Source organism: Botryllus schlosseri, chromosome 13, assembly GCF_051294905.1.
Source record: "Botryllus schlosseri isolate E-star chromosome 13, Bs_hap1, whole genome shotgun sequence".
NCBI classification, from domain to species: domain Eukaryota; kingdom Metazoa; phylum Chordata; class Ascidiacea; order Stolidobranchia; family Styelidae; genus Botryllus; species Botryllus schlosseri.
This window is the reverse complement of record NC_137248.1, coordinates 6,426,462-6,453,880: the sequence shown is the minus strand read 5'-3', so window position 1 is coordinate 6,453,880 and position 27,419 is coordinate 6,426,462. Positions and strand designations below refer to the sequence as shown.

Sequence of the window (27,419 nt, the reverse complement as noted above, 5' to 3'; positions counted from 1 at the left end):
TTTACTATGTGTGGATAATTCTTTACGCAATGCCATAGCTAATACCTGTGACGTAATAAGGAGCAGGGGCGTTTCTATCAATAACCTGGTATGATATCGTACTCTTCATTGTTCACGAATGTTCAGTTAACGTCATGTTCCTTGTACAAATAAAAAGTAATCGTTATTTCAGAAAGAAATGATTGGAAATCCGAAATAGTCGATTACGATTACTTCGAATATTTTTCGAATGTAATCGATTGCAATTACGATAACTTGAAAATGCTGTAATCGATTACGATTACTAATCGCGATTACCCCATGTCTGCCTCTAGTCAAATTTTTATGTTTGACGAAGCAATAAAATGTCTGTCTGTCTGTCTGCCGCATCAGAAAAAATAGGAATCCGGCTCCAATCACGCTCCGGCTAGAATGAACAAATCCTGTCCGGCTCCGGTCCATGCCCCGCTCAAATGCACCGAAGGCGTCGTGTTCGTTAAAATATCCGGTAGGTGGCAGAATTGAACTGCGTCGCGATTAGAGGTCCTCTCCACGATTGACTCAAAATATGGAGATTACAATGTTCCCAGTAAGCGAAATAAGAGACCAAGGTATATGCTTGAAAGTAGAGATAGGGGCTACCGTTTGCCCAAAGTGGAATGGGAGGCCGCTGATCAGTCGAAAATAATTGGAATGGCCGGAGGCGACGTGTTCCTAAAAAAATCTGCCGGACGAAACAGTTTTCGCGGAAATTGGACTGGAATCTACATGCCAAGATTTATTCGAAAATTGATATGGAGGCGATATTAGTTGTTTCTTCAAAGACTAGAATAAGAACCCACTGAGGGACCTCCTTCAGTGTTTACTGACAGGGAAAAGTAACGTCAAAGTCATCAAATGTTACGCAATCTTCCAGCAAATGTTTTTGTATTCAGAGCAAAATATCTGCTATATAATTGATATAGATATAATATATAGTATGTATTGAAAAAACCTTTGTAGTTCCTACAACGATCGTTCTTTGATAGGTAGCCTGGGAATTCATGAAAACGATAATGCAGTGTTTTTTACATGTACAATATTGCCCATCCTACAAAACCGACTGGGTATGGCGATATGAGGAAATAGCATGTTAAGTGAAAAGGAATGACATAAAAAAGTATCATAGCCAACTTTTCGTGTCACAGTATTGGATCGCAATAATAACTTGAAGCAATGTAACCAGGTAATGTCGTATAGTTTACGCAACATAGGCTATATTTATATAGCATACTTGAATTCTCTGACATTTCAAGGTGCTTCCCTGATACGGGTTGATGCTGGAAATCTCGTGATGCTGAAATGGCATTTACTGGACGAAATCACATAACCGCAGCCATTTAAACTCCTCCGCACTCGAGTTCACAAAGTTCGCGCGACCTTGTTGACGGCAAAGGTCTTGGTGTTTGTGACATGGATAATTACTGTACAGGTACAGATCGGTAGATAAAATCAGCAGCACAGTCGTGATGGCTTCGGCTCATCGGAGTCAATAGAAAACCCGATGTCATGATCGTTGGCAGTTTGAATTTGATTGCACCTTTCCACCATAGTTGAGGTTAAAAACCTACACGATGAAAATAATAGTCTCATTTCAACCATTACTATAGTGCCATTTTGTATATGGCCTCAAGTCCTACACCAAAGATGTATACGATTTGCATATTTCTCGAGTTACATGTGAACAAGGATTGATAATCACGTTTCATTGAATTGTCTCAACTCAATGGGTGATCTTCGTGTCAGAGCAATGGGAAGTTCGATATTTAGAGGCTATACCAGGGGCGGGCAACTTCTCCGGTCGGCGGGCCACACATGGGAAATTGAAGTACTTGGCGGGCCGGATTGCATACTCGATACATTATTCGCGTATTTATCCACCTACACAAGGAATAAATGTAATGCAAACTTCAAGTTTGAAGTATAGAGACCCAAAACAGTTTTTAATGCAATAATTATCCTAGTGCACTTAAATAGCTGTTGAATAACGCAATCAGACACCTGTGGTCGATGAAATTTGTCAACAAGTTCTTTGAACTCTGGCTGCACTTCGGATGTAGAAACTCTTAATAAAGACTGCACGTGAATATCAATTATATTGGGACGGGGCCTTGTCTTGTTTATGTTCATGATCGAAAATGTTTGCTCGCAAATGTATGTATAGACCCGAACAGAGCAAGTAGTTTCATGACCATCCATCTCAGGTTGGCAAACTTGGATTCATTCTGTGACGCATAATAACTTTCAATACTTTCAGATTAGAATTCCACTTTCAGAGTAGAAACTCTCTGCGGGCCGCTCAAAATCCCGTCGCGGGCCGGATCCGGCCCGTTTGCCGTATTTTGCCCGCCCCTGGGCTATGCGAATATGTGCATGTGCTCACTTCTCATACAGTGATCGTATAAATTACTAAATAATATCATATTGACACCCATTGCTGTATATGAGAACAATTCAGGCACAGCGACCTGAAAGAAGACATGAACTTATGAATTGGATTTTACAAAACGCTAATGGATAATAAATTCCTATCTACCCCTTGATTTCAATGTAAACTTGTAAAATATATGCTAGAGAAGATATGCAGATGAATAAAGAGAATACTATCAACGCTATAACATTTAGGCCTAAATATTTGGGAATTGCGTTTTATGAATTGCGAGACTTTCTCTGGACGTTATAATAATAAATTTAGAGATTATAGGCAAAATATCTGTAATGATAGGATGTATCGTCATTCTTACTTCATTCCTTCATGTAAACCAGTGTTTTCTTTAACAGAGCACAGAACACTTCCGATGAAGTTATATTCCTTTTGAAATGCTTTTATTTCTTGGTCACTGACCACTCGTTCTTCTTTTAAGTCGACCTGTGAAAACAAAAGACCATCACTTTAAACTGCCCTGTGAAAAAATTCTCATCGCTACAAGCATATTCAAATTCATAGAACCGAACAAATGGATTTTGACGCAGGTTTGCTTACATTCATGAGTCACAAGTATGGGTTATATTATTATATTCTTTATTCACAGTAAAACTGGTAAATACACACATAATCCGGGGAGCAACGTGCCCCCAAAGGAAAATGGCGAGATTGGAGTAAATTTTTAAAATTTCAGTAATACATTCAAATTGATATTCCTATGCAATACATGGAGAAGTCAGATTACAGAATTGCAGCAGATGAAGAATTGGCAAGGGTTACAGAGCAGAGGTAGAGATGATTGAAGATGAAGAATCGAAATTACAGAAATTATGCTGTGATTCACAAGTGTAATTTTAGTCCAGTGGTGCATTCAAGGCCTTCCGAAGAATGTGCACAGTGCCCAATAATGTGATATTTTGGATCATGTCGAATCGAACGTTATTATTATTATTATTAATATGGAAACAAGTGGCGCTTTCAACCGATGATGGTTATTAACGCCTCGCTTAGTATACATTCAATGAGGCAATCGGAGAAAAGCAAAGAGATCAGAGAAATAATTCGCAGGAGAAAATAAATTCTATAACTGGTATAGTTAGGCAATGGAGGGTCAATAGATTTTGTACAGAGAAAGCAACGTTTTCATTGGCACAATGAGCAATCAAAAAGCGGCGATGAAATTCAAATTTACGACATCTCAGTAGCAAAATTAGCAAGTTTGGTCAAATTTGTTGAATTCCTCCAAATACGTTCACGTAATCAGTACGTTCGCATGTGGGTATGGTAGGGTACACCTAGCTATAATTACAAAACACAGGATATAATCTTACAATCCGCTTCGTATAGAACGAATTGATTTTGATGCAGTTGTGTGCTACAAATATGGCAGAAATTTATTGAATTCCTTCAATTACTTATACATTTGAAATATGTTAATGTGGGTAGATGTTACATGCAGCTATAATAATAATGAAAACACAGGATATAAGCTTGCAATCCTCTTCGTATTTTCTCATCCAACTTGAAAACAATCACCTTATTGCCCAGTAAAAGACACGGTATAGGACCGTCATCAGAAAGAAACACTTTATCATCGAGGTCTTTTTTCCATTTGCTGCAATTATTGAACGAATCTCGGTCTGCAAGGTCGAACATTAGAATGCAAGCGGATGCACCCTTATAATAGACTCTTGTCATCGATGTTGCTCTTTCGCTCCCTTGACATAGAAAAGTTTGCTTTGGCGTTGTCAATACGTGAACATAGTCAACATACCTGCAATATCCCATAGTTGGAGTTTGACCGACTGGCCGTCGTCCATTTCTATTGTTTTCAGAGCGAAGTCAACTGCAATACGAAGTGAATGATATTGTGGTGTTACGATAAGCTGTATAGGCAATTATACCACCATCTATTAAGGTATCATGACTATACAATCTGACACATCATCATTGTCCTTTCATTTAAATTTTCATCAAATCAAAACACTACAAGATTATGATATAACGAAAAGATTGGAGGGTGGCGAAACGACTTAGAGTAGCCTTTTTAACAGACACACTACACTACAGCATATAAATGGGAGGCATGCAGGCTCGAATTAAGAAAGGATAACATAAACGGAAGCGATGAAAATGAATACCGCAGGTTTCAGTATAGGCGAGGTGGATATGTCAGATTGTGGTCCAGTGATATGGAGGGCCAACTATTATTTATTTCATGTTTTCGTGATTCGGATTGAAACTGTGACCAGTCGTAGAATACTCTTATGCGACGAAAAAAGGTTAATAAAAAAACCCAAAACAATAGTATAGCAATTGAGCAAATTTTATCTGCCACGAAATCTTTTCACATCCACATGTAGGCAGGCAGGGCTGCTATACCGACCTTGTTTATAAAATCTGTCTTTACTTTGAATGGCAATGTCTGATTAATTATATTGTCCGTATTCATGATTTGTCCTAATTTTTGAGTTATGACTTAATGTTCACCACAGGTCACAATAACCACGCCTACGAAAAATTGCATCCAGACTGCTAATGAAGTCGTATGACGCAGCCTGGGCGAAAGTGATGACATTTTTCTAGTCATCAACAGTCAACATCCTAAATGTGACCCTAAATGGATGAACTTAATTTTTGGTCTTCGTCGATGGAAACTCTGGCATATTGGCCTATACTTGGCGCAACGCTGTGTTAATCTGGTACACTTTTAATCTCATGCTTTCAGACGTTGATGATATTCAAATGGTATAGGATCCATGGTTCGGGGCTTTAAGGTATAGGAGAACCACAGTAAAACAATCTGAGTATTGACTTTTGCAACATATTAAAAACACTTCTAAAAATGATGTTATACGTGCTGAGCTGACAGAGTCAGATTTACGTACTAACAGGGTCAGATTTCGGTAAATTAGCTTTTCCACCTATACATCTATATTCTCTGGCCAACAGTTGACTGACTGACAGCCGACGGTTGGCAATGTACGATAATAATTGTAATAGTAATGCAGTAGCATGAATCGAACTTTTCGCTTACCTCCCAATGTGCATTTATAGTTGTCTTTGAACAAGTTATTGACAAGTCGGTGTACGAAAGATGTCTTACCAACTCGAATATCTCCAATCACTAAAACCTTATACATGGCAATGTGCGGGCGACTGTAGAGATGGGCTACCAAATAATATGCCTTGAGCTGCGCGGCAAAAATAAATGTGGATTAGCATTGAAGAATATATTGAGTAGTGTAGTCACTCTAATGGTCTTCAACCAGGGGGTCGCGACCCCATCGAAGGTCGTCCATAGGATTGCATTTAAACCAAAAATCAATTTAAAACAGTAACATGTTTAAAACAAGGCCCTTGTTTAAAACATCCTTTTTATCGTTTTTTTGTTGTTATTTTTTAGGCCACGACGTCACGAATATTCAATTGTGACGTCATTGTGGATTGACATTGACAATTGAAAATATAGGGTGAATATAGCCCATTTGATGAAATATCCGTACTATAGCTGTTGAACCGACTATTTTGAGTGTTCCGTCCATCCCATAGCGATATACGTCAGCTATATCGGGTGGTAATTGTCCGTAGGCTAATACAACATTTTTTTGGAAAGTATTTACACAATTATGGCATAATTTCACAACTTAAAAAACACAATTTTTTAAAGGCCGCTGTTTAAAACACTCTTTAAAACATGTTTTAAACTAAATGTTTTGAACAACCACTTGTTTTAAATGCAACTCTATAGTTGTCTAGCTTATCTCTATAGGGATCGCGAAAGCGCAGGTCGTATTTATTTATGATTTTATTAGTACACAACTTCCCGTGAGTAGGTCTGGGAAAAGGTGATGATCCTTTTTAAGTAATCTGCTTACCAAATTTAGAGGTGGGTCGCGGACCATTTTCAATTAGGAAATCCGGTCTCAGCCATAGAAATGATGACTGGACTGGGCTGCAGTAGTAGCATGTAGCAATTGCATGACTGTATACGGCGTTATGCTTACGTCTCACAATGAACACAAAGATATTGATAGCTGTAGTGTAGCTGTAACCGCGGAATTTTGAAGCCTATTCGGGGTACACGGCCAACCACGTTGCACTGTCAGCTGTCTATGCTTCATGGGTGAAATACGGTTGTTTTGATGACACATGTTAGATTTATAACGGCAGCATAGACACTAGACAGCTGACAGCGCAACGTGGTTGTGCACCCAGAATAGGCTTCATAATTCTGCGGTTACAGTAGATAATAAGTCATATAGACTCAACATAATATGCATGTCTGACAGTCCTTAAATGGCTTGAAGTAAAAGGAATAATTCTAAACTCCATTATACCTAAATATCATGCAGATGGAGTAGTGATTCACTTAAGGAGCTAGGCAACCCCTGAACATGAAAAAAAATGAAAAAAAATATTTTTGGTGATATTTGTACTATTAGATGTTATCTTTCATCTACGCAAGTTTCGTAATGATTGGATAAGCCTAAGTGTGTCAAATTTAACATTTTATGATCCTATCCAGTGATCGCACCCCCTAATTATCAACTCACCGCGCAACAACAACCAATATCCCGAGACCCTGATCGCAAGGCTTGATCATTACGATATTCTAGTGTTATTTGAGATATCTATGGTTTGATCAATGATGCGTTACACGGATGTAAACAAACCATATGCGGAGCTCGGCGCTTGTAGTTTGTGGTTCGTGTATGCTCAGAAACCGGGTTTGGTGACTGGTTTTCGACGATAAAATGATAAGATTGAAGACTGTGAGACTCTGGATTAGACCTTTACATATATCACAGTCTCAATCTATGCTATGGGGCATGGCATGACAGAATACATACAAGCAAGAAGCAAGTATGGCATTGGGTTTTGGTACTAGCCACTCTCGTTTCATTGTCGACTACCGGAGCAACTATAGCAAATCGTGTGGAATCATGAGGGAAAATCGATTTTAAAGAATGGAAATCAACTCGCTCAGATCACTGCAACAATGAATAACGCTATCAAAAACCATAAAACATTAAAATGCTGAAGGAAATCATATACTCCTGGGGCGTTTCATTGTACCAACTATGTTAGAATTGAAGTTTTCATAGTATAACTGTTGCATTTATGTGTTGCGAAATTAAAATGACTTTTTCTCGAAATTTTGATTTTGCGTAAGTATGAGTACTAGTAACCATTTTTGAGGCAGAAAAAATCATCCAATCAACTTGAAAATTTGAAGATTGACATATATTGGGATGCTGAACACAATAAAAAATTTTATTTTGGGGTATTGGTAAGGGGTCAATCCGTATTTGCCTGTGAAAGTCAAAAAATACCATTTTTCAGAATTTTTCCAAAAAACACTTTTTTTTTGCATGTTACCCTTTGTTGGGCCTAAAAAAATCTTTTATTGTGTGCATTAAATCTATTTTAATCCATAAAAAGCATCGAGAAACAAATTCAGTGAAAAAGTTTGGTGTGAAAATTTTTCCTGGAAATTAGTCTGAAAAGTAACAAAATTTGATAAAAATCAAAAAATCCTTGATTATATCACACCAAATTTTTATCAAATTTAGAATGTCCACCAAAGCACCTTTTGTCTGAATTTCAAAAAGATTGCTCCATTAGTATTCAAGTTATAGGCGTTTAACTGATTTTTCGATTTGAGGGGTAGCCTAGCCCCTTAAGGAAATGTATTCTGCACGTCGCCTTATGTTGGCTATATTATATATAAAATACCACAACGTCTGCTGTATTCAGGCTAAAACGGCTTCCTTCAAGTGTCAAACGATTATTATTGGGTACTGACTCTCTGTTTTTAACTCTCTAACAAGCAGATCTTATCGCGTCACAAGAGCCGCTATATACATGCATTTATAGCTCTTTCGCTAGAATTAATACTATTGGAAATTAGGCTGACAATAAGTATGCGGAAGTAGATGACCGGTTATCGCTAAATCCCTAACGCCTTTTCTATAATAGACTAGGCCATGTATTCTGAAGCTACGGGCATCACTCTCAACTTAACCCAACTGCAATATAATTGAAATTCTTTGGGGGCACTATATATACATGGCACCTACTGCATACTGTCGGTGACGAAATTAAGCCCAAATAATCGGTAGTGTGCCATTAGTAAATACTGATATTCCAACACAACAAATCCCATGCTTGCCATAATGCCATATAGTTGTTTTCAATTTGATAGTTATCGGAAGACAAAAACCCTTTCCCCTGACTCACAAATCAAATACGTCTCCGACACCTGGTTTGATTGTAACCTTCCGATTTGAACTGGATTGAATCAACAATTGCATTGTTGATGCCGTTCCGGATCACATGACCCAGGTAAAATGTATACATATTGTGTTTACAAGGTGTTAATTATTATCCGAATGCATACCATTGTTATTGTATAGAATGTCAAAATAAGCCGCGGTCTATTACGTAACGCGTTGCAATTCGCCAAGTTGGCGGTTCTATATCAGTGATTGTATGGAACATTTGTAGCTTAGATTTTGTATGAATGTTAGGGTATGGAAACATTAACATATGGGCATAAATTATGTTCTGAATTAGATGATATTTCTCATCAGTGATGCTATCAGTCTCAGTCTCTCACACCATACAATCCAGGGTTGTAACCACGTCACCCGGTTCCGAGTCACAAATCAATCTCACTTTTATAGTTTTGACTCGATTCAAGTCGAGTTATTTTAAATTCATCACCGAGTCAAGTCGGAGTCCAAGTCAGCTAGTAGAAGGTCGAGTCGGAGTCATAGTGTTTTGACTCGAGTCCCGCAGTCCAAGTCATTATGTTCGCTGTTCAGTTTTCTATTGAATCGGGCTCAACCCAGTTTTTTCAACTCTGCTCGAGTGATGTAGAATGGTTCGCTTTCATGATATCGTAATTTTCCTCAGTCTTAACAGTTTCTCACACTAATTTTCAAGAATCAGGACTGATAGATGAAATCCAATAGTATGGTAACTTTACTATTCTTCGAAGTTCCAAGGAAATGTTTGTCTTGGCCATCCTAGTCTCGAGTCATATGACTTGGTTGGAGTGTCGAGTTATTTTAAATTCATCACCGAGTCAAGTCGGAGTCCAAGTCAGCTAGTAGAAGGTCGAGTCGGAGTCATAGTGTTTTGACTCGAGTCCCGCAGTCCAAGTCATTATGTTCGCTGTTCAGTTTTCTATTGAATCGGGCTCAACCCAGTTTTTTCAACTTTGCTCGAGTGATGTAGAATGGTTCGCTTTCATGATATCGTAATTTTCCTCAGTCTTAACAGTTTCTCACACTAATTTTCAAGAATCAGGACTGATAGATGAAATCCAATAGTATGGTAACTTTACTATTCTTCGAAGTTCCAAGGAAATGTTTGTCTTGGCCATCCTAGTCTCGAGTCATATGACTTGGTTGGAGTGTCGAGTTATTTTAAATTCATCACCGAGTCAAGTCGGAGTCCAAGTCAGCTAGTAGAAGGTCGAGTCGGAGTCATAGTGTTTTGACTCGAGTCCCGCAGTCCAAGTCATTATGTTCGCTGTTCAGTTTTCTATTGAATCGGGCTCAACCCAGTTTTTTCAACTCTGCTCGAGTGATGTAGAATGGTTCGCTTTCATGATATCGTAATTTTCCTCAGTCTTAACAGTTTCTCACACTAATTTTCAAGAATCAGGACTGATAGATGAAATCCAATAGTATGGTAACTTTACTATTCTTCGAAGTTCCAAGGAAATGTTTGTCTTGGCCATCCTAGTCTCGAGTCATATGACTTGGTTGGAGTCGAATAATTTTTCGTTTTTGCTTTCATCCTTTTTGTTAAGCAATCCATATTACATAACTGAATATTTCATTTTAAATAAAACACTGAGGTATGTATCGAAGAATCGCAACGTCGGCTAACAGGGTGCAGAGAAAACGCCATCGCCTATTGCCACTTTCTCCTGCTGCTGTTGTTATTAACGTCATGAGTCCGGGGTTTTAGGGGTCAGTGCCCCACCAGCCATGAACCCCACCGCACGTCACTGTGCTAATCCCTCGCGTATCAGGCTACTGACCATTGCCTATCACTCTTGCGCTTTGCCCTGCGGAAATCGCTGCAATAACTGGCAGGACAATATGTAGGTGTGATTTACTAGGGTCAAGGATTTACCTGATAGATAACCTATATATCTTCAATAATGAGACACTACAGTACTGAAATATTTCGAGATATGCTGATCGACTTCAATGAAATAAGCAGATGTGGTCAAAGTAGTCGTCGTTGGTAATCAAGAAGAAGTAGAAGTATAACGCCGTAAATTTCTGCTCAATTAGAAGTAGGAGTAGCTATTTTCACGACATGTCAAAAACAACTTCAAAATTTCCTGCAAAAGTGTTAAGTAGAAGTGGGAGTAGTCCAAAATATCACCATTCGAGTAAGTATTGCAAGTGGGCAAAATCTACTAGTGTACTTCGAGAAAGTTAAAGTACTTCTCTGGCAATTATAACACTTGTCGACTGGATATATCTCATATGATCCCACCAGATTACCAGAATGCATATATAGCATGGCCGATACTCGGGAAAGAACTGCGTCGACTTAATGCCCAAATCTGTGCCCCCGAAAAAGATACACATAAACTTCAAAGCGTCAACGCAAGGAATACACTCGCGGCAAAGAATGTGATCTTGGCTATGGCGCAGCTTATCGTCACTGTATTATTTCAATCACCCGGTTCATTCAACTTTTCACAATGTACATACCCGAATTATACTATGTATTACCATAATAATATGTATGCATATTTATTGTATATACATATTCCGACAAGAAAATGCGTTTTGAATGGACAGTGGACACCACGCAGCAAGAAAATATAATATGTACAAAATGTAATTCGATAAACGGTCTACTCGCAGACAGCTGGCAGTTAATGGAAGAGCTCCGTCTCATTTTCCGAGTCAATTTTCGTCTACGTCACGTCGAGGATTTGGTAGCTTTTAACTTTGCCGTACTGCAGCTGACTCTTTTCCGTGTCAGGCAAGGTCGGTAATGACACCGCGTGTATCAACGGAGAACTCCTATGTGACGTCAGAAACCTTTCTTTCAATGATAACTCACTGCCGGTACTTAGATCCGTGCTCTCTACAGCAACGGAATCGCTTTGGGTGGATCCTTTTCGACAATTTATATCGTTGCGTACATCCACAGTTTCTGATAATAAATTGTTACTATCTTTGAAATCATTAACGTCGGGCTGACCGGATCCATCAGAATGTTGAATTGCGATCATTTCGTTTTCCATCGAATCGAACCCGCCATTTTGGTGACAACTGTGAATAGGAACTTCCTCAATTACTTTACACGAGCGAGCATCGTATAACTGTCGGTACTCGTCTCCCTGGCGACGTTTCTTCGAACTGTGGCAGCTCTCTTCGGCGGGACCATTCACAGACCAGTCAGTAGCCCGGCGTATCATGCGCTGGAAAAATCCGTTTGGCTTTTGCTGAACATACGGAAGAGATGCTATATTCGTGGAGGCAAGTATACAGTCATTTTGAACATTTGGACGTATATTGAGGTGCTCTTCCATACAGAGAAAGTCGAAGGACAATCATGACAATTATAACGATTTCCTAAACGGGTAAGAGTTTCTTCTAGTATATAGAGTTATAGACTATACAAGTAGGAAATACAGGGTTGTAACGAAGTCACAAGTCAACTAGTCAAGTCACTTATGCGGTAGTCACTAGTCAACTAGTTGATGGTCGAATCCGAGTCATAGTGTTTTGACTCAAGTCCGAGTCCAAGTCATTATGTTCGCTGTTTAGTTTTCAGTTCAATCTGGTTCAACCCACTTTTTCAACTCTTCCAAGTATAAGGACTGATAGACGAACTACCAATAATGTGGTGACTTTACTTACTTCGAAGTTACAATGAAATGTCTGTCTTGGCTGGCCTATAGTCTCTTAGGGATGGTGTGAGCTTGAGGTTCACGTTCGCGTTCTGTGTGTGAACCTCAGAAATTTAGAGGTTCACGTTCACAAACGAACCTTGGTAGGTTCTGCACTGTGAACCTTTTTTATATATTACAATTTTAACTTCATTATAACATTTCACAATCTCAAAGATTTGACTTGCTTTGTTACAAAAGTTTGCTCGAAATATCCAGATTTCCGTAGTGAATATTTAGTGACTCTCCACTGTAAGCTTGACCCGCAATCACACAATATCAAGAGCGAAATACACTACAAGTAGGTAGTCAGTGAATGATGCTTATTCATTATATTCAACCAATCAATGAAATTGATATCGTTGCTTGATGTAAAAAATCTAGCAGGCGTACGGAGTCAATCTTGACTTCATATGTTTAATGTATCATGAAAACGATTGGGGTTGGTGTGTTGGCTACTAATGTACAACTTGTTAATGGGGTAATATTAGTAGCAAGAATAGAAACCCGTTTTACACTCTGCTCAATATCAACGTTGCAATACTCGGACGCCGAATACATTCGCCCGGTCTGGTCTAGACCGTTAAGTCGTAAGCTTATACTCCCTTGCAAGTCCTCGTCGAAATTGTCGGCAAAGCGACGAAAGATTCTGATTTAATGGGACTATTATATCATTTGATGGCCCCAGTTGATACATTTGGTGACGTTTAAAACCACTTCATTGTACTTCAGCATTGTGGCATAATGTGGCCCGAGTCGTCGTTGGGTATCGTGTACATTATAGACTACCACTTCACTGAAATGAAGGGTTGGAATTAGCAAAATGACGTCACGTGACGTCATGAGGTTCACGTTCATGTTCACACAGAACCTTTCTAAAAGGCTCGCGTTCACACGAACCTGAACCTTTCAGAGGTTCACACCATCCCTACACTCTCTAGTCATATGACTTGGTTCGAGTCATGCACGTTAACTCGAGTAGCCTACAAGTCGAGTCAATACAAATATTGACTCGAGTCGAGTCATTTTACGTATTTGTAAAAGTGATTCGAGTCAAGTCGAGTCACCATAAAATCGTGACTCGAGTCATTACAACCCTGAATAAAAGTTTACGAAGCACCGAATGTATATGCTTTAAAACTAGTTTCACTCATTATATCCCATTCGCACATCCACAACGCACAAAATGAAACACTGTTAACAGGGAATTCCCTGACTATTGCAGATAGATTTTGGATCACAAAAATATCTATGATTTGAGCCTCAATGCACCATGATCATATTCGGAACATTATGTATATAAACAAATCAATGTTTTGTCGTGGATCTTATATATGATATGCGATATGATATGAGAGCCTATCTGCTATACACGGAATGCTCATTATGACCTAGGGAGAACTTCGATTTTAAGCATATAAATCCGCATAAGACGCGCCATGCGTTCCAACGATGAAGCCTTATCCTCATTTTCATATTGTTCCATCACTATGCGACGGGGATAAGCACCACATTGTTTTGTTTAGTAAAAAACAACAACAACAACAACATTGCGCCAAAATCTATGCGAGAGAGATCCCGAAACTGTTTATCATTTACAACATATTCATACGTTATGTTGCTCTCAATTTGGAATCATCGAAAGCCGAATGTTCGTAATCACTCCATGTCAGACTTCCGCGATGAGAGGCGAGTCTTCCAGTAAATCAGTGATGTCATAAAATATTTATACGTACTAGTAACGCCTTTCATCAAAATATTTGATTCGGGAACAGTCATTAAAGCTCGTGAAATCTGCACGATGTCTTATGTTCATATTCGCAATTCAAGAGACTGATGGATAAATAATTAACATACGGACATACGGATGAAAAATTTAACATTACCTGTAAATCGCGATTGGGTCCGTGGCCTTCCTGATCAATTAATGATATTGGCATTAGCTCACAATCCTGTGCTGCGGAATGCCGGGATCGTCTGAAATATGGTTTCGCAATGATCGCAGTGAAATGATCGAAAGATGTTTAAAGTGATAGTAAAAAAAAAACAGGATACGTATTGGATCAAGTAAATTTATTGGATACTGTATACTTCTGACATACGTAGGTTAGTTATCTATAGACATACTCAATTGTGGCAGCAAGGCGTAACATGAAAGGTCAAACTATTTTGGGTTGAGGAAAACATATCTGGGCTCCTCATCACCGACCTCACTGCAAATGCATAGCGTACATGCTCCAACAAACGTACTCCAATAGGGCACTCGCCGTTCATTTACGCACCTGAGTAACGCATGATACTTTTTATTCGGCGAAGATATATTCGCTTGTCGGAACTTAGCAAATTTTCTCGCCCCGGTCGGGTTTGCTTGCATAGGAGAAATCACCTTAAAAATATACGAGAAAATGTGGAACGAGATGATATATATACTATACGGTGGTAGCGAATACTGGTTTTTCATTCTATAGCTTATACCTGTTACACAATCGTGGAAAATCTGACGGTGTGCTTGCTGCTTGGGTAGACGTGTACAAGGGTTTATGGAACCTCGTTTTAGCTCCGCTATAGTCTCTCGATCTAGTACAGGTATTGTTACGAGTCTAACCATTGATAAACGCCCTTCTATTTAGTATCAGAATGCAAATGAGATCAATGAAATCCCGATACTTTAAAACGATAACCTAACAAGTAAATATTTAAAGGAAAAGCTGATTGAGCATGAAAAAGTGTAGATTTCTGCTCGCGGGATACTCAAGCAGGGCACAGTGTTGAGAGTAGGGTTCGATTTCAAACAAATGGTTGTTTAAAACATGTTTTGAACAGTGTTTTAAAGAAAGGCCTTTTTAAAAATAATAATCTTTTTAAAGTTGTATAATTATGCCATAATTGTGTAAATACTTTCCAAAAACATATTGTATGAACCTACAAACGATTACCACCCGATATTGTCGATGTATACGATATGGGATGGTTGGAAACTCCAAAATAGTCAGTTCAGCGGCTATAGTACGTAGGTATTTCACCAAAGGAGCTATATTTACCCGATATTTTCAATTGGCAATGTCAATCTCCTATGACGTCGCAATATTCCTGACGTCATGACTTGAAAAAACAAAAAAAAACAATAAAAAAACATGTTTTAAACAATAGCATTGTTCTAAATATATGTTTTAATGGATTTTTGTTTTAAATGCAACCCTAGGTGACACGGACATAAAGAAGACAACACGCCTATATACGTACCTTTTCCGCACTACGTTGGTCGTGTTTTTCAATTTCAATAACGATATTTTTGGAATTATCATTTAAGTCATCCTTCTGTTTCATCCGCCTGTTCAAAACGCTGCTACACCTTCCTTGACAACAGATTCGAAATGTCTCACCGCTGCTCCGTTGTAAATTATGAATAGTTACCAAGTTTATTCAGCCGAGACGCAGCGACCTTCTCCATCGCGTGCTGCATCACAGGATAGCGAGGCAGCAACTCGTTGAAGTCGTCTGCGTGCAAGGAATACAACGCGCATATTGTCACTGCAGTGACGGAGGCGACCCGCCTCTGATTGGTGAGGAGACCTATTTCTGGAAGGAATACGGTATAGTGTAGGCTTGTGTCGCAGAATTCATTCAGCAAATGACTAAGCAACTATTGACGGATGCACTTTCCGAGTCGCAGGGCTTTATCGGTAGACACTATAGACCGGAGTAGTCACTAGTGGTCGAAGACTGCGAACAAGTGGACCCACATGGAGAAAAGAGGACATCTTTGGGTTCAGCTAATGGACGAAACTCCAATTTTATCAAAAGTAATTAGCTGTCCCAATTGATCTAATGTTATGCTCTGTGTCCTATAGACTCTTAGCGAAAGAGTGTGCTGTTCACACCCGTGTGCCACCCGTGATATACGGGTCTGGCCGGCTGAGTGAAGGTCGACTTGTAGCACGGCTCACTTCTAGGCTTTTTTGTAAGACACCGCTTACGCGGATGAGATGGCGGGGAGGTAGCCTAGATAAACCTGGAACACTTAGGTAGGAATTCTGGAGTCGATCTCGGCAAGACTCGAATTCATAACCCATTGGTGTGAGTGATAGCTGTGTTCAGACGCAAACGGACACTAACATGCGACCCCCTGGTCGTAAAACAGTGTTCAATAGTGAGCGTTAACTGCGGCGAAGGTTACCTCACTGAAAGTAATCGTACGTTTTTTTACCTCCGAAGTAAGAGCCATCCGATAGCTGCGTTGTCTTTGGATTCTGCTTACTCTTTATTTCAACGACCCCATGCTGCATGAAGTACATTTTTTTGCCAACTGAGCCTTCTTGCATGATAACGTCTGTCAGAAATTGAGTAGACTTCATCACAGCTTGAATCGGGTCCTCGGCCTCCGAAAGGCCAGGTTGCTCATGTATCGTACATGAAGGGATTTTCATAGAAGAAAAGATAATAGTACCGTTATATTGACCTCAACGATCATTAATCACCTTTCCTTAAAGCCCGCATATCAAATGTTTGAATGAATCGGGAACAGGGTATTCGAATCGATATGAATTACTGTTTAGAACTCATAAACAGACGGATAGAAATTACAAGCACCAAAGGGCGCTTGGACTAACGGACATGCATTAAGTGAAAACGTGAAGGAATTATTTGATCTCAGCTGTAATCTCACCGTTAGGTTGGTAAACTTCGTAGTTCAACAGCAGTATCACTTCATTAACGAATTCCTCGTCCGCTTTGTTGAAGAACGGCACAGACGCCACCAAATCGAGACAGTTGTGGTTGACAATTTCCTGAATTCACTAAAGTCACAACCACCCACGAACTCATTTGGACCAGGAAGTATCTCACTTGTCGAAGAGCAGGAGACACCTCGTCCAGTATCCCCTTTTCGTTAAACATTTTACCTTGGAATCGATTCTCGTAATATTCATACACTTTGATGCGGAGGTCCTTAGGTAAACGTCTGTACCTCATGTATTCTTTTACTTGAGTGTACTGTAGAATTGAGAAATCAACATTCAATGTAAATAGCCAACTGTAGATACCATTGACAGTGAGTCAAGAATAGAGTTGCCATAAAAATACCCCGATATTATCGCAGAGCTCCAGCATAAGAGTTCAGTGTTAACTCCGCCTCAGCGATTTTTCTTTCAACATATAGCGCATCAATAGCGAAGTCAAATTAATCACTTCTTAAATTACATCAGGCAGAAACATTAGATAAATCGATTGAGGTATAGCCGCACCGTACAGCACTGTAATAACCGACACACACCATGATACAACACAATATGATATAGTCCATTTATGCTGTTAACGCAGTATAGCGCTCGTGGGCTGCATTCATTGCAATACAATTCAACCCAAGATCTTGATTTTTATATGGGAGCTTGTCTTGTAACTGTTTGAAATTTTAGGAGTGAACTATGGTATTAGGTCGGGTTATCAGCCTGCGCACATTTCACATCGCCATTGCAGAACTAATAACCAAGATCGTCGTAAAAATCCAAATCAGGCAGGTCACCTTTTCTTTGTACTGTCGCTTTGAGGAATCTAACGACTGAATGAGTGCTGTGGTATGGCCGATGAACATTGCGAAACAAACGGCACCTGAAATTAGGAACGGTGCTGTTAATGAGTGAGAGACAACTCTAATCTGCTTTGATGATCCTTAAAGCAAATCAAATTGTCTCATCCTTGATGTGCTGCAGTTGTACAGTATGTACAATTGTAGGCTATACATTGTACAGTAGGGCTGTTCAAATATTTTTTCCAAATCTTGTTTGCTAGCTGTTATCATGTTTAAAAAAACGATGCACGCCAAATTTGAACCCATTTACAACAGCATTTGGGACGGTTTATAATTTTGAATTTATTATAATATATATTCAAAAATTATTCTTCTAAATTTTACTCGCAACCCCATGAAATTGATAAAACAAATGTAAAACAAATTTGACTCAATTCCAACTGATAGAAGCGAAGTTATTTGAGTTTTTTGTTGATAATTCTGGGATTACTCACGGTCAATGCTATTTTTGCAAATCCAAAAGTTGCAACCGCAATAACTTCGCTTCTATCGGTTGGAATTGAGTCAAATTTGTTTTGCATCGTTTTTGTAGACAACGTATCAATTTCATGGAGCTGTCAGTAATTTTCATTAAATATTTTATAATAAATTCAAAGTTTGAAAACTGTAAAAGCTTCGCGATCACCGGTTGGATTCAAATCCCCCTGCGTGCTTAGTTTTTTAGGGAACCTGACGTTTTAATCGCCTATCAAGCAAGATTTAGAGAAAAGTTTTTGTTTTTTGGAACAGCCCTCCTGTACACACATGAATAATGTCGGCACACTTACCCGAAATCATCGAAACCATGGTTATCCAAAGATCCATCATGTTTTTCGGCGGCTGTTGTCCATATCCGATACATAACATGTGGGACATGGCTTTGAATAATGACCAGGAATATTTTTCACCCAATGTTGCATTCTAAAAATATTCGAGTTCACTGTGATTGTAAAAAATGCCGGCACAAAAGAGTTTCTTAACTCGGAGTAAATTCTGCATTTAGCGTGCAATGACTCGTGACTCGAAGGTAGTGACTTGATACCAACACTGCGGGCACAACACTCACAATTCGACTACTGATCACGCCAAATTGCCTGGAGTCAGTGATCTTCATCACGAATCATATATATATACACACAAGTTAAGCATGTTCCTTGAACTCCTGCCGAACCCCTGAGACTGGCCCAGAGAACCACTCGGGTTCCCGAGAATACCGGTTACGAGCCACCGCTTTAGTGCAAGAATTGAGTAAAATTACTTATCAGCCAAGAAATCGTATATTGATCCTATGGTACTCAAAAGGAAAACGCACTCAAAGTTGTGACAGCGTATTTCGATGAACATGAATGTCTGACGCACTGACAGCATAGCAAATTTCCGATGTACATTCACATTGTGCATATGCTCATTGCACAATCACATGGATCGTGTGTAGGTGAAAGTTAATTGTTAGGCCGAGTGAATATCATGTTCCAGCAGCTCAATGAAGGTTATTCATTATCTGTCTGCCTTGACATTGAGCTTTGAATGAAAGTGTGACCGGTCCCTCCCGGCGACGCAAAATCTCCGGGGGATGGACCGTTCACACTTCCATTTGTGTGTCTTAGAGTCGACTTTTATCAAAATACACCAGCCAAGGCTGTGTCAACACAAGGACTTCGTGTACCATCTAAAAATAGTACGTTGAACGCTCCTTATTCGAAATTTCACGCTGATGACGTCAGACTTTGTAATACAATTGTTGATGCATATTGCACAATGTTCTTTCCAATTATCTACTAGTTGCTGACGATTACCCCTGCCGTGTGTTAACCGAAAATATCCGGACACATTACAATATGAGTATACTATTCAATTGCACATTGAAGTTCTGTACCTCTAAAAAGCACTTACTGAATTGGTGAATATGCCACATGGCAAAAAAAGCCGAATACTGTATACCTGCAAGTTGTCAACGACGATCCAGGAATCTTCTGGAAAGTCGTACAACATCGGAATCATGTACTGGAGACATCCATTCCAATGCCCTATTAGGAGAATCACACACACCAGGTTGAATATCCTGACCGCTGCCACAGCCAGATCATACTGCATATTCACAATCTGTAACGGAATAAAGACATCGAATTTTTCATGCAGGAACATTCCATTACCGTTTGGTAAATGGTATAGAAATTACACTAATGTTGGGGAAATGGTACAGAAATCGATAAAACTGAATGTCTATTCGCATATGTTCAATAATCCTTCCAAGAAACGTTAATTTTTCATATTCGACAGGCAGTCCTGCTTTAGTTGATCTGAGATAGCACCGCTGAAGTACTATACTGCTCAAGATATACAACAACGACCAAGAGTTACATGAAATTGCGTAACATTCGGTATTCGGAGAGCGGAACTCAATAACCAGTGTGAGTACGGCTGGTCGGGCTGGAGCCGTGCTTTGTGACCTGTCCAGTTTTATTTAACTTCGAGGTCTTTGGTATTTTGAGGTACGGTAGCAGGAGGGCTCAAAATCTATTGTTGAGTTGAGTGCGAGTTTTCCAAGTATATGGTCAGGAGCAAACTCGAATCCGTATTTAGGCTATTCAATCGCGGTGTAGTGGCTGTTCCGATGGTATAACGCAGTAATATCGACTATATGCATATTTACTGATCGTATTTATGATATTGACGGTATAAGCTATATCTGTAGTGCAGGTCTTCGTAAAGCCGACATAATTCTGGTTTCGATGAATACAACAGGGGAAAAGTAACAATGCAATATAACTGAGGGAAGTTGTGGAGTATGGTAACAATGAGGCTGCTGAAACAGACTGTATTCATACAAGCCTTGCTTTTCGTAGATATATATACCTTGGTGTGTCATAAATATTTTACTGTTGTTCTAGCAAGCTCACGCAATCCATAATATTTTCCCACCTCCTCCCACTGATGCACGTAGCGTATTAGCCTCGATATGCGCAGAAGTCGGAGCAGACTCAACAGTCTGGCGAAGCGAAACAACTTCATAGCTCGTGACGCGCTCGCGCTCGGAGATACTCCGTAGATCATCTGTATTTCAGGTCGGGCCTCACACCAAGTATTATGTGCCAATATGAACGAAATGAACGATCTTACTTACCCATAAAATAAAATCGATGGGCAAGGTTGACAGAATGTCAATAGCGAACCACGTCTTCAAGTAATGACGCCGGATCTCTTTCAAATCCAATATGACATCACCATCGCCGTATTCTACCACTATTCCGGTGTGGAAGTTCATTACGACATCGCTGGCAAACCTATGCATCGAGCTTGCGGATGATCAACGCCATGACGCTTGCCGCAAGCCAAGTCCGAGTCTTACCAGAGATCTAAAACCACATTGAAAGCTATCCAGCCTGGATCACTTGTCATCGCCTCATTGAAAAACGAAATAGCGACCGGGATGATGATGATGCTCGCAATAAGCAACAGGAGAGAGATGAGGTCCCAATAAAACCTGTTCAATGTCAATGAAAGCTGAGGTGAAATATAATCGTACCCCCCGAGCGAGATAGTGTAATGGTTATGCGTTCGGCTTCTCGAGCGATAGGTCGTGGGTTCGATCCCCGGCCGCGTCATACCCAAAGACTCGAAAATTGGTATCCGCAGCTATCCTGCTAGGCGCTCAGCAATCACGGATAGCATGGACGAGAAAAAAGGGGGCGCAGACTAGATGACCTCATGGGGCCGTATCGCAACTCCATCGTCAAAGCATCTCGATGGTGCAGGCGAAAAAGAATAGCATCTCTCTCTCTCTCTCTCTCTCCCGGGTTTTCCAGCAGTATAAACAGTTAGGCATATTTTACCGAGATTCCTATGTAACCTAGGGTTACCATATTTTGGAAGATTTTCAAATTTAGAATACCGGAGGAAAATCTTGAAAAATGGTAAATTTTTCCCACTTCGTGGTCGGATGACTAAAAAAGTCAACTTTCCGGCTCAGCTCCCGATATAGCCGCCGCAGCGTTACTTGAGCGCTGATTTACTGTACCTCAGTCGAATTGTGCCCTACATTTAACCCAAATTCTCAAAAAAGAGGACAAAATATCAAAAAGGAGGACGTTTAGGCGTCCACGGAGGACATTTTCAAAAACCCAAAAAGGAGGACAAATCCTCCTAAAGGAGGACGTATGGTAACCCTAATCTAACCCCAACTCATAATTGTAGGCTATTTTGCAGTATTAGGATCAAGTCTACCTTCGAGTCATGAGTCATATCGGCTCATTGCACATTTAGACCTGAGTCAGGTCATATCACTCGAGTTTTGGAGTTGACTTGAGTCAAGCCAACTCCCGTACTCACATCGAGTGAACTTACGAGTCAAATCACAAAGTCATCTCGAATATTCACAGTTGGAGGCATTATTCAAGTCATAGCATTTTACTTGATGATTGATAGATAAAGTCGCTGTTAATTCTGAATCGACTAACAAATATCGATTGAATTACACCTTCAACAGGGCTTTGTAGGACCCACATATACGTAGAGCTGGTGAAATACATCCGTAACTGTCAGCCAAAGAAATGATAGAACATGAAACCTCAAAAAGCTGGAACAAATTGATATGATGCAATAGCCTACACAATTCACCTACGCCAGGGTTGTTCTAAAATAACTCTTTTTTTCAAATTTTACTCGCTAATCGATAGAATTGCTAGGTTGAGTAAAAAACGCTGCGCACCAAATTTGACCCAATTTCAACCTGTCGCCAAGGTAAGTCCTTTTTGCAAAGTGACTGGAGTCATTATTAATCGAAAATCTTCCAAGAGCATTAGATGATTATGATTACATATCATTCGATCAACAAGTCGTCTGAAAAGGTGACTAGAGTCTCAGCGCTTGTATTCTGATTATAGGAATGTGAGACATTGGCAATACATTCTACGGATAAGGTGGTTAACTGTAACTGGCTGTAATATTGCTACCAATCACCCTCGGATGGGAGTTCAGACCACCCAGCCGCCTAGCGGTACCATGATACGAATCGAGAGATTTGAAGTATGATATGAGACGAGAATGAACATACGATTTGGTGGGATGAGCAAAGTAGGACTTGCGAGCGTCGCAATATGCATACAAATAAAGATGTGTACATATATATGTACTCGGATACAATTTATAAATTCGGATATAGCCCTCATCTTATGTGGATTCGATATTATTATCTGCGTACAACATGTAAGATCTCAAAAAAGTGTTACACAAAAATAACTGTTGGAATATCTATGCGCGAGATCTTATCAACGAGGCGGTGGCAGATAATCGAATATGTTCATGCCCAATCTTAAATATTCGTTGTTCTGAATGAATTAATATTCATGAAGAGGGCGGAGTTCTCAAGCCGCGGTGTCGTCCGCGGCAATTTTCTACTTAGACATATCCTAATTAATGCTACTTACATGAAGAATGACAAGATGTAAACTGTGAATTAATTTTGCGTCACCGACCCTTCATCAAAGAAAAAACAGGTTAATATATATATATATATATATATGCTACAGGAGATGATAGAATAGGATTGCGTTGTACCTATCGTGTCGATTAAATCACCCGAGTCTACCACTCGAGCCCTGCTTATCCTTATACCACCACTTTCCCATCCATATTATCTGTGATCATTTGAAAAAAGTAGGCATTAACCCGAAACAATAGTAACATGACGATATCAGCATATATGCACGGTGCACGTTATATATACTCGATGCTATTTATTGTACAAGCTGACCAGTGATATTGCGATGCGGGAATGGCGTTCAAAAGGAACCATACTAATGAAGCCCGCTGCACACTGGGTTTGCGACGCGACTAAAATAATTCCCCTATCATGTCGCGCTCTCGACCCTATAGCAGTTGTGTTCTGCTGCACACTGGGACGCAGAGTCGTAGCGTATCTGCTCTGTACTAGTACCAACCATGGCCATTGGACATGTCCCATCTTGATGATGTCGTAACAATATAAGTTTTTGGTGATTATTACCCCTGAAGAATACACCAAGATAATTCTTACAGCTATGTTTACTGAAAGTATTTTACTGATGCTTCGAATTTTGGTAAGGAATACCATACTGCCAGTAAATAATTTTCAAATTCAAAAACTCAATTTAATATTTCATTTTAAGACGCAGATGCACAATACTGTACACAATATACAAAGTACAGCACCGTCGAAACGAGAGCGCGTGCTTTTTTGCTACTGCGACTGAGCCCGCAACTTGCGACAAAATTTAAAAAGAATTCAACTTAGTCGGCGAGTTGCTCAACCCACTCGCCGACGCTATGTTGCGAAGTCTGGCGAAGCACTGTGCATTGTTTTATCTCAGACAGGCGCCATTCTCACGTTTTGTCGTGTGGCAAGATGCAGTGTGCAGTCGGCTTGAGTTGTAGTAGCCTGCACTTTTGAAAAAAAAACTTCAAATCAAGCGGCGATATTTCATAAATATTCAATTGTAGTGCAAATGTGCACTGTGCGATGTACACTTAGAAATTTCACAGATTACATTACCCATTACATTTGACCTGTTATTTAGCCCTGCCGTCTTCAAGAAAAAAAACATACCTGAAGTTTGAATATGGATGTATCACGAAGGACCCCGTTCTCTTTTGTCTTACCCTCTCTTCCTCCACCCCTTTCTTACTGCCATACATCCTCAGGGAGAATTTAGTCACCGGCACCGACATTGATGCGCCCGTATGTCTAAATCGGCAGATGCAGATCGAGATTACGGGCCTTATTGACAGAAGTTAATCGAGGTGACACATAGGGACAGTAGATGTCGAAAATGGCAGAAGTAAATCGAAACGACGCACATGGTGCGATCGATGGCCGTTTGTGGGATAAGCTAAAATGGAACACGATATCCATTAGAAAATCAGCGTTGAGAAAATCGTTATCTCCATCAAAGGCTATGATAAAGAATGCATGCTTACAAGTTACATTCTGAAGTCAAGAATAGGCACATGTAGGGAACTATTCACATCCTCATATAGTTATGTAAAGTGTATGTAACACCACTAACTTAGTTGATACATGGTACAAGCAGACAATTCAAATATGTTCACGAAATACGAGTTAGTGGTTCGACTGCATTGGGCATGCCGCAGTAGGGTATATAAACAACTTTGGGATGTGAAAACTCTTTTGTAGACTTGGTTTTGTAAGTCAAATACTGATCAGGTTGTGTATTTGAAAACATTAATTCATAGCAGTATGCACATCTGCCATAAATTGTGCTCTTCATGTAAATGGTCTGCCACTTGGAAGTTCCTACTAGAAATGATGACATAACGAAAACTGAATCCTAGGTGATATTTTTATTTTGTATCATTTTGTGCAAACCCAAATACTACATAGGTTGCAGTTTCCCCATGACCTCTGGCCGAACTATGCCGCAACAGTCTATAGTTGATCATAAGATCGGGCGATGATGGTTACGGTAGGCAATGAGCATATTATATCTTGATACATATTAGATAATAATAATCAACATTTACAATTATGCATAAACGGTCTTGCACAAACTCAGACTCACAGTACGAATGCAGACACGTGTGGTCCCGGCTTTTTTCTTCGGCGTAATATAGCCATCATCGCATTTAATGCCTTAGGTATATTCAGAAATCTGCCACTGTTCTATAGTTTTGCTGTGACCACCATCCTGCCAACAATACTACACAAAATTAATAATACCAGCAAATCCCACCAAGAAAACACGAAGGCGTACCAGTAAAGTTGACTTATTTTTATACACTATACGCGTGCTCGTCACTAACTTCCCAGAAAATGTCACTATCCCATTGCGCCTATATCCTCCATTATTGAGAGCCATTAAACGAGAATAACCTTGTGTATTATACGGGAGCTATGTACAACAGCAAACTCAAGGCAACTCCTGAACGATGGGAACTTTACTAGATTGCATTGAATTATTAATGCTGCAGTGTAGAGAATGTATAAGCAGGATACCAATGGATGTCTTGTAATAGTTACACCATAATGTGTTATGATCATGTACCGTTATGGCGGTAGCTTAGGAGCGTCAGTGATTAACATGCACCGAAGAAAGTAGAGCGATTTGAACACCAAGGATAAACTAAACAGAAACAAGAACGTGCAGCGGGCACAATGCGTTGTAGTTGACAGCTTTGATCATGGCCCATATCAACGAATGAAAAGAATTTATTAGCTGTACACAGTGACCAGTTGTCAGTGGCCAGCATGTAAGAGCTCGTTAATATTACCATTTCATTTGCTGATATCCTACGACAGCAGAACAGCGCATGTAATTCGACTTCGAGCAGTCACAGCCCGTCCCTTAAATACCAAACCCATAAGCGACCTCCTACAAGTTTATGGCGCGGCAGGTCAGACAAGAAACGGTTGTTCACGACGATAACCCTGTAACCAACCCGTAAGTCTCACTCAAACTTCAAAATATAGACCATGCTACACACTCAACTTATACATATCAGACTGATCGGCCTCTTTCCACAATGTCTGCCAGATCACACGAAGCTCAACCCTAAGAAAATCCCAATGCAATCATATACTGAATCATCGTGCAACCCTTTCAGTGCTTTTTAGGCCTCTTTTTTCCTCGTTCCTCTTCCAATATCGGATAATCAATATCTGATTGCTTATGGTTACATTTCATCGATTGATTTTAAGGGGAGTCCGTGGGAATAACTAACGCCTTGTTACGGATTGTGTGTGCTCCTGTGAATTCCCTCGATTCCCTTAGACACCAAATTAGGAATAGTAATCTATATATAAAAATGCAGATTCGGAAAGTCAAGTAAGAGTTCATTCCAGTCCACATCATTAGTTGTAGGCAGAGACTCACAATACAAGTAGGTTATATAATGAAGATGATCTACGCATGAATATTGCAACCACAAATCTGTAAAAGTGCAAATAAATCGAATAGGTAATCAGAAGCAATGATCGATACGGTTGATTAGCAAGGCGATGGAAGTTACGAAACCTAATCAACGCGCATCGACTTCTTTATATTGTAACTGATTCTTCAGATCATTTTCACGGAATCACGCGTTCAAGTAAATGATGGAAGATGAGAGAACTGTGATCTGGGGCAAAGTGCGGCACCACGAGGACAATTCCGGCTTGCAAAAATATGTGCAAGAAATAAAGATAGCACATTGGATTCAACTCTTGTTGTGTGAACGTTGTGGGTCGAAGCTTCGCAGTAGTAGACCTATATATAGAAGCATTACTGCAGCAGTTGCGCAAGCACTCATTACGCAATGGCTTTTCAGTTCCAAATCCTGTTCAAAATAAAAATCCCGAAGTCATAACGCATCGTAGCCCATTTCAAGTCCGAATCCTGTAATGACTCAATGGTCGACATTCATGCGAATGTGACACGAACATTCAAAGTTAAGAATGTCAGGTTAAAATCCACATCAAGTTACTCAAAATCGTAAATCGA

General features: G+C 39.8%; 2 protein-coding genes and 1 long non-coding RNA gene across 4 annotated transcripts; 1 reads left to right on the top strand and 2 right to left on the bottom strand.

Moving 5' to 3' along the window:
• Window positions 1–889: 889 nt before the first annotated feature.
• Window positions 890–6,765, bottom strand: LOC145454132 (ras-related protein Rab-29-like). Its single transcript, XM_080332155.1, has 5 exons — window positions 5,481–6,765; window positions 4,218–4,289; window positions 3,980–4,161; window positions 2,763–2,887; window positions 890–1,585 (listed from the first exon to the last, which is right to left on the bottom strand). The coding sequence occupies exons 1-5, from the start codon at window positions 5,584–5,586 to the stop codon at window positions 1,471–1,473; spliced, it is 600 nt and encodes a 199-aa protein (XP_080188281.1). The 5' UTR covers window positions 5,587–6,765; the 3' UTR covers window positions 890–1,470.
• On the top strand, window positions 6,682–8,160 carry LOC145454134 (uncharacterized). The gene is made up of 2 exons (XR_013920051.1): window positions 6,682–6,806; window positions 8,118–8,160. It is a non-coding gene; the product is annotated as an uncharacterized LOC145454134 (long non-coding RNA).
• A 3,056-nt stretch (window positions 8,161–11,216) lies between these two features.
• Window positions 11,217–26,506, bottom strand: LOC145454136 (potassium/sodium hyperpolarization-activated cyclic nucleotide-gated channel 2-like). Of its 2 annotated transcripts, XM_080332158.1 has the most exons (17): window positions 25,503–26,506; window positions 24,530–24,667; window positions 21,296–21,430; window positions 21,071–21,230; window positions 20,869–21,000; window positions 19,888–20,049; window positions 18,735–18,867; window positions 17,902–17,987; window positions 17,226–17,372; window positions 17,047–17,167; window positions 16,588–16,710; window positions 15,795–15,959; window positions 15,624–15,736; window positions 14,663–14,766; window positions 14,267–14,357; window positions 11,821–11,933; window positions 11,217–11,760 (listed from the first exon to the last, which is right to left on the bottom strand). In XM_080332158.1, the coding sequence occupies exons 1-17, from the start codon at window positions 25,559–25,561 to the stop codon at window positions 11,400–11,402; spliced, it is 2,343 nt and encodes a 780-aa protein (XP_080188284.1). In that variant the 5' UTR covers window positions 25,562–26,506; the 3' UTR covers window positions 11,217–11,399. The 2 variants fall into 2 exon arrangements, with proteins under 2 accessions (XP_080188284.1, XP_080188283.1); XM_080332157.1 differs by having other exon boundaries at window positions 11,217–11,933.
• Window positions 26,507–27,419: the final 913 nt, after the last annotated feature.